Here is a 12,921-nt window from a genome sequence, read left to right as displayed (position 1 = left end):
ACAGCTTCCTTCAGGTATCCACCTACTCCGGCGTGGGGGCCCTCCACGGGGTGTAGGCAGTCATCTGCTCCACCGCCTATGGGCTGCAGGGGTACAGCCTGCCTCACCATGGTCTTCACCACAGGCTGCAGGGGAATCGCTGCTCTGGTGCCTGGAGCATCTCCTCCCCCTCCTTCTGCACTGACCTTGGTGTCTGCAGGATGTTTCTCTCACATATTCTCACTCCTCTCACTCGCTGCAATTCCTGCTGCGCAACAACTTTTTCACTCTCTTAAATACGTTATCCCAGAGGCGATTGGCTCGGCCTTGGCCAGCGGCGGGTCCGTCTTAAAGCCGGCTGGCATTGGCTATGTCTGACATAGGGGAAACTTCTAGCAACGTCGTACAGAAGCCACCCCTGTAACCCCCCCGCTACCAAAACCTTGCCACGCAGACCCATTACAGGGAAAAAGTGGGGACCCCTGGCTGGACACTCCCAGGGTGCATCACTGCAGGGGGGGTGATGCACCCCTGAGTGCATCGCAGTGTCACCCACTGCCAAGTGTCCTGGGACACTCTGGGGCAGGAGGGTGGCGGGGGGCTGTGGGCTGCCACTTCCCCTTCATGCTGGGAGAAGGTTTTGCAACCTCGCTTCCTCCCCAGGCAGCATAAATTGGGCAGCGGAGGGAAGGGGCGCTGGGAAGCTGCACGGCAGCGGGTGCAGGTGAGGGACCCTCCGTCTGGCAGGACCCCGGGACTTGTTGCTGCCCTGCGTCCCGCCACACTCCGTGACAGAGCCCTTTGGGGGTGACGCCTGGATTCATCCCTGTGCCCAGGTAATTCCCAGTGAGAACTGGCTTGGGACGGGGAGAAGACCCCAGATTTGGGGGGACAGCAAAGGGCAGCAAGTGGTGAGTCCTCGGGGTGCTCCACTGGAGATGGGGCTTTCCTCGGGCTTTGCTGGCCCCCCAGCACGTGGCTGAGCACTGTTACATGCAGAGTGGGCTGGGCCGGGGGCTGGGGTGGGCTGCTCTATCTGCCCAAGGGGCTGCCTGGTGCAGGGGGAGCAGGAGGTGATGGGTGGGGGCACTCAGGACTGTGCTCAGGGCTCATCTGGAGTGCAACCCCCCCGTGGTCCCGAGGGTCAGCGGCTGTGGGTGCCCCCGGGTGGAAGCACCCGCTCCCATTTCATCGTGCAGCGATGAGCTGGGAGGGTGCTTCCCCACGGCGTGTTCCTCCTGCCTCTCCACAGGAACCCTCAGCACCTCCCCAGTGTCCGCCAGCCCTTCCCTGGGCCAGGAGGGGAAATGAGGTTCTGCTTGTTCCCTCAGCTGGGCCGCCTGTGGGGTACCTGCGGGTGGGGGATACCCGATCCTAGAGGAACTGCTGGGATTTTGGAGTGGGGAGGCAGAAAGAAGCAGTCAAAAATAGACCGAGGGGAAGTGCTGGTGTCCAGCTCTGTCCCATGCCCATGGCAGCCCCACTCGAGCGGACCTTCCCCCATTGGCACCAGCAGTGTCCCCAGCCGTGGTCATCTGCGATGCTGGGGCATCACCATCCCGAGATCACCACAGGAGCAGGGCTGCCAGAGCCAGGGAGGGATTTTTCTGGGTAGGGGCAGCAGCCCAGCCACAGAGGTGATTTCCCACCATGCAGAAGGGGAAAGTTGGTCCCAGGGAGGGTTTGGGTTCAAACGGGGCCAGCTGGGGGCCAAGAACCCCCCAGTGCTGTGGGGACTAGGCACCCTCAAGCAGCTCCGGCATCGTCAAGCCCTGAGGGGCTCGGGGGCTCAGAAGCAGGGCAGAGGGGTGAAACGAGTAAAATGAGAGTCTGGATCCATACTGGGAGAAGACTGAAACCCAATGGTCTTTGGGGAGGCAGGGACAGAGCAGGGTGTCCTACACGTGAGGAGACAGGAAAAGCGACTGTCACCTGTGATTTCCCCATTGCGGCTGAGCACAGGGGACACGGTGATGCCCGGCAGTGCCCAGCTGAGCAACAGGAAAACCAGAGACGTGAAATATTTCCAAAGCTGCCTGCAAGGGGTGACACGTCTTTCCGTCTGGTGTGTGAAACCACTTGCGCAGGGACAGAACTGGAGGGGAAGAAGGGCATGAAACCACCTTCAGATCTTCTTGAGTGCCACCTGCCATGGGCACTGTGACCGCATGGGGTGGCAGGAGGAGCAGCACCAGCAGTGATGCTTGAGGGGATGGAGAGGCTGGAAGGATCCAGAGGTGCTCAAAGGACTTTGCAGGTGCCCGAGGGGCCCTGGGATGCCCAAAGAGCTCAGAGGCTTTTGAAAGACCCACACAAACCAGGGGGACCCAGGGATGCTGGAGGGATCAGGTGCCTCCTGGAGGCACATGATGCTGCATTGCTGGGGGAGTCCCCCAACCTGAGAAGAGGTGGCTGGTCGGTGGGGGAACGCCTTCCTCCATGGGAGACAGGGAAGGGACACAGTTGAGGTGAAGTGGACTAGAATGAGGGGTGCTGGGGGTGTCATACAAAGGGGCGTATGAGGGACAGTGTCCACCTGCAGCACTGCCCATTGGCACAGTGTGGATACAATGGAGTGATGGAGGGGGGCTGCCTCACCGCCTGGGAGTGGACCTGGGAGGCAATGGAGATGCTAGGGGACCCAAAGATGCTGTCACCCCTGGCCCACACCACCCTCCCTCCCTGTACGCATGCTGCTTTGTGCTCCACAGGCAAAATGGAGTCCTTCTCCTTCAATGGGGATTTCTCCAACATCTTCTCCCTCTACAACTACACCTATGACTACAGCACGGCCATGCCCGACACAGCTATCTCCTCTGCGCCGTGCCGGCCCGACAGCTCTGTCCTCAACAAATACCTGGTGGTGGTGATCTACTGCCTCGTCTTCATCCTCAGCGTGGTGGGGAATGCACTGGTGGTGCTGGTGGTGACCTCCAGCCACACCAACCGCTCTGTCACCGACGTCTACCTGCTCAATCTGGCCGTGGCAGACCTGCTCTTTGCCTTCAGCCTGCCGCTCTGGGCCGCCTACCGAGCCCATGAGTGGGTCTTCGGCACCGTGATGTGCAAAGCCATCTCTGTGCTGCAGGAGGCCAACTTCTACAGCGGCATCCTGCTGTTGGCCTGCATCAGCGTGGACCGCTACCTGGCCATTGTCTATGCCACCCGGGCTGCCACTGAGAAGAGGCACTGGGTGAAGTTTGTCTGCTTGGGCATCTGGGTCTTCTCCGTGCTGCTTTCTCTGCCTGTGCTGCTCTTCCGTGAGGCTTTCACCTCGCCCAGCAACGGCACTGTGTGCTATGAGCGCATCGGCGGTGAGGACACGACCAAGTGGCGGGTGGTGCTGCGGATCCTGCCGCAGACCTTCGGCTTTGCCCTGCCCCTCCTGGTGATGCTCTTCTGCTACGGCGTCACCATCCACACCCTCCTGCAGACCAAGAACACCCAGAAGCAGCGGGCCATGAAGGTCATCTTTGCCGTGGTGCTGGTCTTCCTCATCTGCTGGCTGCCGTACAACATCACGTTGGTGAGCGACACCCTCATGAGGACGCGGGCCATCGCTGAGACCTGCGAGAGAAGGAACCGCATTGACACAGCCCTCTCCGTCACACAGGTCCTGGGCTTTGCCCACAGCTGCATCAACCCCATCATCTATGCCTTCATTGGGCAGAAGTTTCGCAACAGCTTCCTCAAGATCCTGGCACAGCGTGGGCTCATCAGCAAGGATGCTGTGGCCCGCTATGGCCGCACCTCCTATGCCTCTACATCTGGCAACACTTCCACCACCCTCTGAGCCCTGATGGGACCCAACCCTCACAGCTCCCAGCAGGTTCTGGCACCCCACACACCCCAGCATCCTCACCCAGCCCCCTGGGATGCAGGCAGCAATGCCACAGGGATGGGCATGGCCCCCACTGGATGCTGGACCCCGGCTGGAAGGGGGCTTGGGCAGCGAGTGGATAGGACCTCATTGCCAGGGGAGTGATGCCAATTGCCACCCACCTTCCCTGCTCTTTGGGGTAGAGCCTGTGACTTTGGGGACCCCGTGACCCTGCTATGGGGATGGTGTTTGTGGCCAATAGCCACCCAGCAATAAAACAGTTGGGGGGGGTTAGTCACCCAGGGCTGGCTCCTCTTTGCCACAGGGAGGAAGATGGTGGGACAGGGACAGGGCATATCTCCAGGGATGGTGGTTCCTGGGGTCCCCACCTCAGTGGTGCCAGCTGAGCCCGGTGGGGTGTGGGTAGAGGCCAGGGAAGGGCTGTTGCCCAAGAGGCTGTTGCAGAGAGTTCGGTATCCTGTGCGTCCCCAGAGGGGACCCAAACCTGGATCTCACTCCCTGCAGCCACCCAGCCAGGTCTTGGCGTTTCCCTGGTGTGTGGGTCACCATGCAGCGTCTGTCTCACCTGGGGACAAAGCCACCCTGCTCCTGACCCCAATCTGAGCCTCAGTGGAGTAAATCACCGCAAGATCCCTGGGCAGCCCCTTGCTAACACCAAGCCAGCCCTGTGACCCCTGCCCAAAGGGTGCTGGCCCCATGGGCACCCCCTGCCCCACCCCCGATGCTGCGGTGCCAGGACATTGTTGTGCAAAGGGCTGGGAACCTGTCCCTTACACAACTGGGACATTTCCGCCCCATCTTGGGCAACTGGGGCTGGTACTACAGCGGGGCAGAGGGGCTGAGGAGAGGGCTGTGACCCTGCTGGGGTCCCTCCTGCCACCTTGCTTGCCAGGCATTAGGGTGCCTCCCCCAGCACACCCAAGCATCTCTCCATGGGGGTCCCGTACTGCTTCTCCATCCTCCCTGCTCTGTGCTCCCAGGGATCCTTAACCATGGAGGGGCACCAGCAGGTGCCAGCCGTGAGCTGGCTCATGGTTGGATATGGGGGTCCCCTGGCAACCATATGGGGAGCCCTGGGGACATGGGGCTAAGCAGGGTCAGCAGGGGTGTTGTGCAGAGACAGCCCATCACCTTTGCATCTGGGAAACCTCTTGCCCAAGCGGTTCCTCACAGCCTGGCAGGAAGCCAGGGCTGTTGGCCAAGAGCTGTCTCCCCTGCCCGCTGTGGCCTCCTGCAGTGGGACAGAGCAGATGGTGGCTCAGCCTGGCTGCAGCTGGGACACCCCTTCCCCCCCAGGAGGACTCGGACATCCCCATACTGGCATTCCCCCACCCTGCATCCAGCCTGGGAATCAATCTGGTGACAACCGATAGACGACACAGGAGCCACAGGGGTAGCAGGAGTGTGTTATTTCCCTCTCTGTGGACCAGCCATAGGAAAGACACATCCCAAACCCAAAACGTTGGGCAGCAGGACCTGCCTGCAGGCCTTGGATGCCTGGGTCCCTGGTTAAGTCCAAGAGGAGGCAGCCAGGGCAGGGGGTGTCCCATGCACGGTGCGAGGTCCCAGCTCATGTAGCTTGTGGGTGCCTTTGCTGGTAGCAAAGCAGGCAGCAGCGCCCCTGCTTGCCCACATCCACGGAGCACGCGTGGCACACCTTTCCCTGGCACAGCCTGCCGAGACAGCAGGCGGTGAGAGCCGTGCCGTCCCGGTGCCATGCTGGTGCCACCCCCGGTGCCCCCTGTAGCCCACCTGCAGTTGTACCGCCGGGAGAGGAGACGGAAATCCTTGCGGCAGCGAGTGCACAGTCCTGCATCGTGGGGCGCCGGGCTGGGCGTCGGGGGGTCGATGCCTTCTGTCTTCTGCCACAGGGCATCCTTCTCTCTGCAGGAGGGGACAGGTCAGCTCTGGCAGGAGCATGCCCAGTGGTGGGGGTCCAGGAGCACACCCTGGCACCCCAGACCCAAGGTGGGCACCAAAGTCTCCCCAGGGTGGTGAGCGGGATTTGCCTGGGCTCTGGTGCCCTCCTCTGGGCAAAGGGATTTGGGTCCCCCAGTCCGTGCGTGGTCCGGCAGCGACGGGGTCCCCCGGGATCTCACCGCAGCAGCTCCAGCAGCCGCTCCTTCATGTCACGGATGAGCTCCTGCTGCCGTGCCTGCTCGGTGCCGCGCGTGGCCTCCCGCTCCAGGGCCTCCCTCTGTGCCCGCTGCAGCGCCGATGCCCAGCGCTCCCCATCCTGCCGAGCCCTGGTGCAGGGCAGTGGGGAGATGGTCCCCCTGTCCCTCAGCTGGTCATCTCTCCATCCATTCATCCATTGCTCCCTCTCTCCCTCCCTCCCTCCCTCTATCCACTGCCCATCCATCCCCAAGCTGGCTCCCCATCCCCACGAGCACCTTGCCATCTGCCAGGCCAGCCACCCATCTGCTTCCCAGCTGTTTGTCCATCCTTCCCTACACCCGTCCCTCTGGCATTCTGCCCACCCATCCATCCATGTACTCACCCCAAATTCATCCCTCTGTTTCTGCATCCACTTGTCCCAAATTCATCCGTCCATCCCTCTGTGTGCCTGCCCATCAACTTATTCACCTCAAACTCATCCCTCCATCCACCCCTCCATCCATCTACTTGCCCCAAATTCATTCTTCCACCCCTCCACCTACCTATCAGGCCCCAAACTGACATCTCCCTCCCCAAATCCTTCCCTCTGTCTCCCTGTAGATTCCCAGGTGATGCTCCCCTGGGTCTAACTGGGGCATCATGGGGGGGGGGGGTCCCAGGGGAAACTCCATGACACGTGGAGATGGGGGGACCCACTGTGAGGTGGTGGAAGTGGGGGGTCCTTGTCCAACCTGCTGAGCTGCTCCTGCAGCCGCACCATCTTCTGCTGCTGGGCCTGGAGCTGCTGCCGGCTCTGCCAGGCCTCCTCCCGCGCCGTGGCAGCTAGGGTGGCCAAGCGCTGTGGGAGAGCAGGGGCTCAGCCCTGCCCCCCCCCCCCCCCCCAAAACCCCACCATAGGGTTCCCTTGGGTTTGCTCATACCATGGCCATGTTGGCGGCTGTGCCAGGCTCCCCCTCCTCCTGGGAGTCTGGCAGGGGCTCATAGGGTCCACAGGCGAGCTCTAGCGCCCGTCGCAGCACATCCTCCACAGTGGCCACCTCGGCTGGGGCACTGGCATCCTCCAGCGTGTCCGTCTGTCCCACCACCACATCCATCTGTCCCACCACCGCGTCCACCTCTCCCCCCACCGCGTCCGTCCGTCCTGCCGCCACCAGTGCCGCCTGGCAGTCCCGTAGGCGTGAGGCCAGTGCTGCCACCTCTGCCAACGCCCCCGCTAGCCGGGCGCCCCGCTCCTCCGCCACCTCCCGCCAGCCTCGCGCTTCCTCCTGCGCCCGTGCCAGCACCCCCGGGCCCCCTGCCGCCACCGCCGCTGCCAGTGCCTGCCCCAGGAAGACGTTGGTCTCCCGCAGCGCCTCGGCCTCGCGCGCCCACAGCTGGGCCTGCTGGGCGCTGCCCTCCTCCCGCCGCCGGTGCCGCCGCTCTTCCCGTGCCAGCTGGGCTGCCAGTGCCCGTGATGCCTCCTCCTGTTGCCCCAGCTTGGTCTGCAACTGGGACACCAGCACTTGCAGGGACTCTTCTGTCCCACCCAGCTGGCCAGGCACTGGTGGTGGGGAACCCGGCATGCACCCCGTGCTGGGCGGTGGGGACGTGCCAGGCTCCCCATCACCATCGGGCTGGGGCGCTTTGCCAGCGCCATGTGCATCCTCCAGCTCCTCTACATCCACGTCCTCCATGTCCTTCTCATCCTCCTCCAACTCCTCTTCATCCTCCTCTTCCATGTCCACCTCCATATCCTTCTCCGCGTCAACCTCTACGACCTCAACCTCCTCCTCTTCCTCCTCCTTCTCCACCTCCTCTTCATCCTTCTCTTCCACATCCTTCTTCACCTCCATGTCCGCCACATCTCCCTCCACATCCTTCACCTCTACTGGTGGGGTAGACGGGGAGGTGTGCAGGGCAGCCAAAGCAGATGGGCACGGGTGGCCTGGCGCCCCGTAGGGTGCCGCAGTGGGATGGGCGATGCCATCAGGCCATCCATGAGCCGTGGTGCTGATATCGTCTGTCTGCAGGGCCACCTTTGATGGGCTGCTCCTGGCCACCGGGCTGGACCGTACCAGTGTCCTAGAGGGGACATGGGGCTCAGGGCCACCAGGTCACCCCCAGAGTGAGCAGGGCACTGCCACCCTCCCTCAGAGCTCCCTGGGCACAGCCAGCCTTTGGGGATGGAGAAGGCAGCAGGACTGGTGATGCCAGGTGGCACCTGGTGACAGGGTGGGCCAGCCTGAGCACCCACAGAGCAGGTGGCACCCACAGACCCCCGTGGTGGTTGGAGGGGGGAATTTGGAGCTGCGTGTGTGCTTGTGGCAGTGCATGCACACGAGCATGCAAGCAAACAAAATGGGTGTGAATGTGCTGGAGTGCCTGCATCCATGAGTGCCCCCCTCAAGTGTGCCTGGGGGCAAGGGTGTACATGCACCCACACATGCCCCTGTGTCTCAGATGTCACAGTGTCACGGTGTTGCAGCAAACCTGTGCTTGGGCATTTACTTGGCAGAGGATGGCAGTAGGGGTGTGTGTGCATGCATGTGTGGCATGTTTGCAGGCACGGGCACGGCGCGCATGGCGTGTCTGTGCCGGCCTGGGGCTACGCATGCAGGGCTGGCACAGCCAGGGTGCCACGTGGGGTCCAAGGCAGTGGGCCAATGCCCCTGTGCTGCTCTGTGATGCTGAGCCCCAGGTGCTCTTGATATCCCTGGCACCCCATGCCACCAATGCCCCCAGTACCCCCGATGCCCCCTGTGTCCCCAGGCTTACTCGGAGAACATAGGCCAGGCGGTGTCCAGGTCAGCCCTGCACAGGGCCAGGTGGAAGGTGATGCCATTGAGCTCATAGAGGCTGCCCAGGATCTCTGCCCGGCGCTGGGGGCTCAGGAAGGGGCTACGGGCGTAGTACCACTCACTGCAACCACAAAATGGGCTCACGCAGCCCTCCATGCACCAGGTGGGCACATGTGCCTGCAGCACTCTTACCGGCTGGGTGCTGCAGGGCACTGCCTGCCCTGCTTGTGCCCCCTTCCACCGCAGGCATCCCCTCCCTGTGCCCCGTGCTCTTACCGGAGGCTCTCTGGGTCGAGGAGGCAGAGCTGCAGGGACTCTGCCAGCTGCCGGTGCACCAGGCAGTACCGCAGGAAGGCTCGGCCCCTGCCCACGGGGGTCTTCAGCTGGGGGGAGAGGGGGTTATCCAGCCCTGCCACACCAGTCTGCTCCCCACATGCCTCCCCCCTAGCCCATGCAGGGGGAAAGGGGGTCCCCAGGGCCAGGGCTGGGGGGCAGCAGAGATCCCAGAAGGGAGAAAACCCTCTATAGTGCCAGTGCCAAGTGAATGTGCGCGCATGCACAAGTCCGTGTGCACAAGCAGAAGCGCGTGCATGTGTGCGTGCACGAGACCCCAGGTGCCCCGCCAGCCTGTGCCCACCTTGTCCAGAGAGGTGACAAAGCGAACACCCTCGTGCTCCTGCCGGCGCCGTGCCAGGCCCTGGCACAAGAAGTCCCAATAGTCCTTGCGCTGCCCGAAGAAGCTCCTCTTCTCCTTGAGGTCGAACTGGCAAAGACACAAGGTTGGGCTTGCTTGTTTGGGGGTGTCTCCTGTCCCCCCAGCCTGTCCCTTGTGTGGCTGGGATCCAGCCAGCTCCCCCAGCAGGGTGGGTCCTGGTGTCCCCTGGCTGTCCCCTCTTCACTGGCTCTGTACCTCAGTTTCCCTTTTGCAGCATGTGCAATTACACATGTGGATGTGGGTGAGCCTAGTCCACGTGCTTGCATGGCTGGGGATGCCCAGGGCTGGACAACACTGGCTGGCATCATCCTCCCCCCCCGCCAAAATGTCTGGTGAGGGGTCCCCTCTGCTCTCAGCTCTGCTGAGGGGAAACTGAGGCAGGGAGTGGTGGGGATGGAGGAGCGGTGGTACCTGGAGGAGGAACTCCAGCTGGGCACAGAGGCTGTGCAGCTCCCGGCTCCCGTCCGTCACCGGCAGGTTCTGCTCCCGATAGCAGCAGTTCAGCTCGGCCACAGTCCCTGTGGGATGGCAGGGCTGAGCTGGCATGGCCCTGCCCACGCAGAGGGCACCCTGCCCCCGTCCCACCCCCACTCCCCACGGCCTCCTGGTCCTGGGGATTTCTGCTGGTGGGTGAAAGAGGAACCTGCCCTGCGATGAAACAGAGGAGCAGGGGGAGTGAGGGGCACAGGTACCCACAGCTCCCTGCCGGTCCCCTGGGGCTGGCAGTGAGGACGGGAGCAGGCAGCAGTGGAAGGGTTGGCACTGGGATGTTTTGGAGCACCCCCGGCAGTGATACCCCTCCGCTGCCCATGGGCTGGGTGCGAGGAGGAACCTGGCATGGCCAGAGTGAGATGTGCCACACAGGGGACACGCTGCCAGGGGACGGGCTGGCACACTTACTCTGCAGGTCCTTGATGATGCGGTTGAGCTCCCCATCCCCTGCCATGGCTGTCCCTGGGGGCCTGCAAAGGCAGGGGCAGCGATGAGAGGTGCCAGGCTGGCACCCACCTGGCACTCCCAAACTCTCTGCCCCAAGGAGATGATCTGCTCCCCCTCTCAGCTCCACTCCAGAGCTGCCCGCCGTTAAGGTAAGAGGGTGTGGGCTCGAGCACCCCCTTTCCCTGCTCATGTCCCAGCACTACATGGGGTAGGGGGTTTGGGGTGGGCAAAGGTGCCCCATCCTGTGGTACCCACTCAGTTGTCCATATGTCCTGTCCCAAAATGCCCCCAGGCTCTGCCCCCATTTCTTGGGGGGCTCCTAAGGCTGAGCTCCCCCTGCCCTGGTGTGTCCCTGTCCTCACCCCTGTCCCCCAGGATTCAGGATGTGGGTTTGGCATGGGGGAAGCGCTGCCTTTGCTTCTGCTCTCGCTTCCCTCGCTCACACCACGAATGGCGTGGGGGGCTCCAGGGGGGTGGGGAAGGGTGGCATACAGCCCCCAACATGCAGCCCGCCCAAACTGAGCTCCCCCCTCAGTCAGAGCCCCTGGCACAGCATGCTGCCTGCAGGGCTGCCATGGGGTTTGGGGGTGTGGTGGGCATGGGGTAGGGGGCCAGGGGACACAGGGCAGTGGGGTGGTTGTGGGGGGCAGCAGGTGCCACCCTGGGGACAGGGCGAGGGACAGTGCCCACAGAGCTGGAAGGTCCTGGGCTTCTCACCGTGGGTGGTGGCTCGGCACAGGTCTGGGGGGAGCACACATGTGTGTACAGGGGGATGTGTGCAACAGGATGCGTGTGCACTCACAGGAGTGTGTGCACAAGCGTGCCTAAGCATGCCCAAGCATGCATGAATGTCCTGTGCCGCTCAGCAGGCAGAGCAGGACACGGGACTCCAGATGCCTGGGTTCCTGTCCCGGTGCCCTTGGGTGACCTTGGATGAGCCACCTTCCCGCCTGCCCACCCTGCCTGTGCCTCAGTTTCCCCCCGGAAGAGAACCCCCTTACCTGTGACCAGGAGCCGTGGGGTGCCCTGAGGCACTTGCTGGCTTCCAGGGGGACGCTGGTGTGTCCCTGTGCCCACGCTGTGCCTGCCTGCTTCTCCTTTTGTACCTTGGCCAGCAGGAAGTGTGGGAGGGTTGGGGGGGGGAGGGAGGCAAAGAAGTCACCCCTCTGCCTGCCCAGCATCACATCAGGCACTGCACCTTGGTCCCCCGGCACCTGTTTTCCTGGTTTGGGGGATGTCAGTTTTGGGGAGGGGGTCAGCAAGGCTAGTCCTCCTGTGCAGCCCCTGCACAGGGGGAAAAGGACAGTGCCAGGCCTGTAGGGGCACCCTGGTACCCTCCCATAGGAATAGGCAGGGCTTCGGAATGCTTTGAGGGACCTCCTTGCAGTTTTTGGGGAGGAGGTCCAGGACCCATACCCAGCCAGCAACAGCCAACAGCACGCCTGGGGCAGCAGCAGCTGCTGGCAGAGCCTCCCCCTCCCATGTACAACAGCCCCCAGGGGCAACAGCCCCTGGGCACAGAGACCACTCCCCCAGGATCTGTAGCTCACCCCAGCAAGGCCCACAGCCCCCCTCGGGCATCTGCCCCCACATGGGGCCTATGCCCAGAGCTGGGGCACAAACTCTTCCAGGGGCACCCTGGTCAAGGCACCCCCCTTGCTCTTTGTGTCTGGGGGGCCCCCAGCCCAGCAGAGCCCCTCAGCCACCATGCCCGTCCCCCTTTGCTACAGCAGCCCTGCCCTGCAGGCTCCTTCTGGGGTGGATACTGAACACCCTGGGGGGGGTGGGGGCCCAGGGGTGATGCCAGTTCACCACCCCCCCCCCCCCTCCCAGTTCCGGGCATAGGGACCCCCTGCCATCCCACTCCCCACCACCAACCAGCTTGGTGGATGCCCCCAGAGACTCCCAGCTGCCCCCACATCCTGCCCTCCACCGCACCCCCCCCTCGCAGCACCCACTGCCCCTACCTGTGCCACCCGGAGGCATCCACCTCCCCCAGTCCAGGCCTCGGCTCAGCACCAAAGTGAAAGTAGGAAGTGATGCTGAGCGGGAGCTTGGGCCTCCCCACACTCTCCTGGGTCCTGGGGAGGGGGGGTGTTGGGCCGTGGCGTGCCCCCAAGCAGCTGAGGTGTATGGAAGAGCCGGTAGCAGTGCTCGGGGTGACCTCCAGCCTCCCCAGCACCCCCTGGCCCTGTGCCACCCTGCAGTGGGTGGTGCTGTGGGCATGGAGCACAGCACCCCACATCGGATGGGGGGGGTGGGCAGGGTGTTGGGGGGCAGCAGAGCGTTACCCTGCTGTACTGGGGGATGCATGTGTGTGCATGCGTGTGTGCAATTGCATGTGTGTGCACAGCTATAGGGGTGCGTGTGTATGCACAAGCCATACACATGTGGCAGGCATGGGCACGGGGCCAAGGGGGCACCCGTGTGTGTGCGCACGCGTGTGTGTGCCTGTGCTTGCACCCACCCACCAGCACCGCCTGCCCCATGCCAGGCACCCTGTGGGCTGGACCCCATGGGGGGCCTGTGCCCCTCGCCACCCCTTGCCAGTG

The 12,921-nt window shown here is 63.4% G+C and overlaps 2 protein-coding genes across 3 annotated transcripts; one reads left to right on the top strand and one right to left on the bottom strand.

The window, feature by feature from the left end:
• Nucleotides 1–781: 781 nt before the first annotated feature.
• LOC104354332 (C-X-C chemokine receptor type 2-like) lies at nucleotides 782–4,097 on the top strand. 2 transcript variants are annotated; one of them, XM_009961214.2, is made up of 2 exons: nucleotides 782–815; nucleotides 2,691–4,097. In XM_009961214.2, exon 2 carries the CDS (start codon nucleotides 2,696–2,698, stop codon nucleotides 3,770–3,772), a length of 1,077 nt encoding a protein of 358 aa, XP_009959516.1. In that variant the 5' UTR covers nucleotides 782–815; nucleotides 2,691–2,695; the 3' UTR covers nucleotides 3,773–4,097. The 2 variants fall into 2 exon arrangements, with proteins under 2 accessions (XP_009959516.1, XP_086321850.1); XM_086465724.1 differs by lacking the exon at nucleotides 782–815 and adding an exon at nucleotides 863–890.
• Nucleotides 4,098–5,390: 1,293 nt separating this feature from the next.
• On the bottom strand, nucleotides 5,391–10,376 carry RUFY4 (RUN and FYVE domain containing 4). The gene is made up of 11 exons (XM_086466179.1): nucleotides 10,331–10,376; nucleotides 9,842–9,948; nucleotides 9,353–9,478; nucleotides 8,992–9,098; nucleotides 8,693–8,836; nucleotides 7,066–7,999; nucleotides 6,859–7,011; nucleotides 6,670–6,776; nucleotides 5,920–6,066; nucleotides 5,573–5,704; nucleotides 5,391–5,493 (listed from the first exon to the last, which is right to left on the bottom strand). Exons 1-11 carry the CDS (start codon nucleotides 10,374–10,376, stop codon nucleotides 5,391–5,393), a joined length of 2,106 nt encoding a protein of 701 aa, XP_086322305.1.
• Between the last annotated feature and the right edge of the window lie 2,545 nt (nucleotides 10,377–12,921).

This window comes from Leptosomus discolor, chromosome 5 (genome assembly GCF_034619465.1).
Source record: "Leptosomus discolor isolate bLepDis1 chromosome 5, bLepDis1.hap2, whole genome shotgun sequence".
Lineage (NCBI taxonomy): Eukaryota > Metazoa > Chordata > Aves > Leptosomiformes > Leptosomidae > Leptosomus > Leptosomus discolor.
The sequence above is the reverse complement of the archived record's forward strand: the minus strand, read 5'-3'. Positions and strand labels throughout refer to the sequence as shown.

Excerpts from the sequence above, each read along its gene's own strand:
- RUFY4 (XM_086466179.1), bottom strand. The coding sequence starts at position 10,376 with ATGGCAGGGGATGGGGAGCTCAACCGCATCATCAAGGACCTGCAGA. Across the intron at positions 9,949-10,330 it reads CATCATCAAGGACCTGCAGA|GGACTGTGGCCGAGCTGAAC; the intron begins GTAAGTGTGCCA and ends GCCATCCCACAG. Across the intron at positions 9,479-9,841 it reads AGCTGGAGTTCCTCCTCCAG|TTCGACCTCAAGGAGAAGAG; the intron begins GTACCACCGCTC and ends TGTCTTTGCCAG.
- LOC104354332 (XM_009961214.2), top strand. The coding sequence starts at position 2,696 with ATGGAGTCCTTCTCCTTCAATGGGGATTTCTCCAACATCTTCTCCCTC.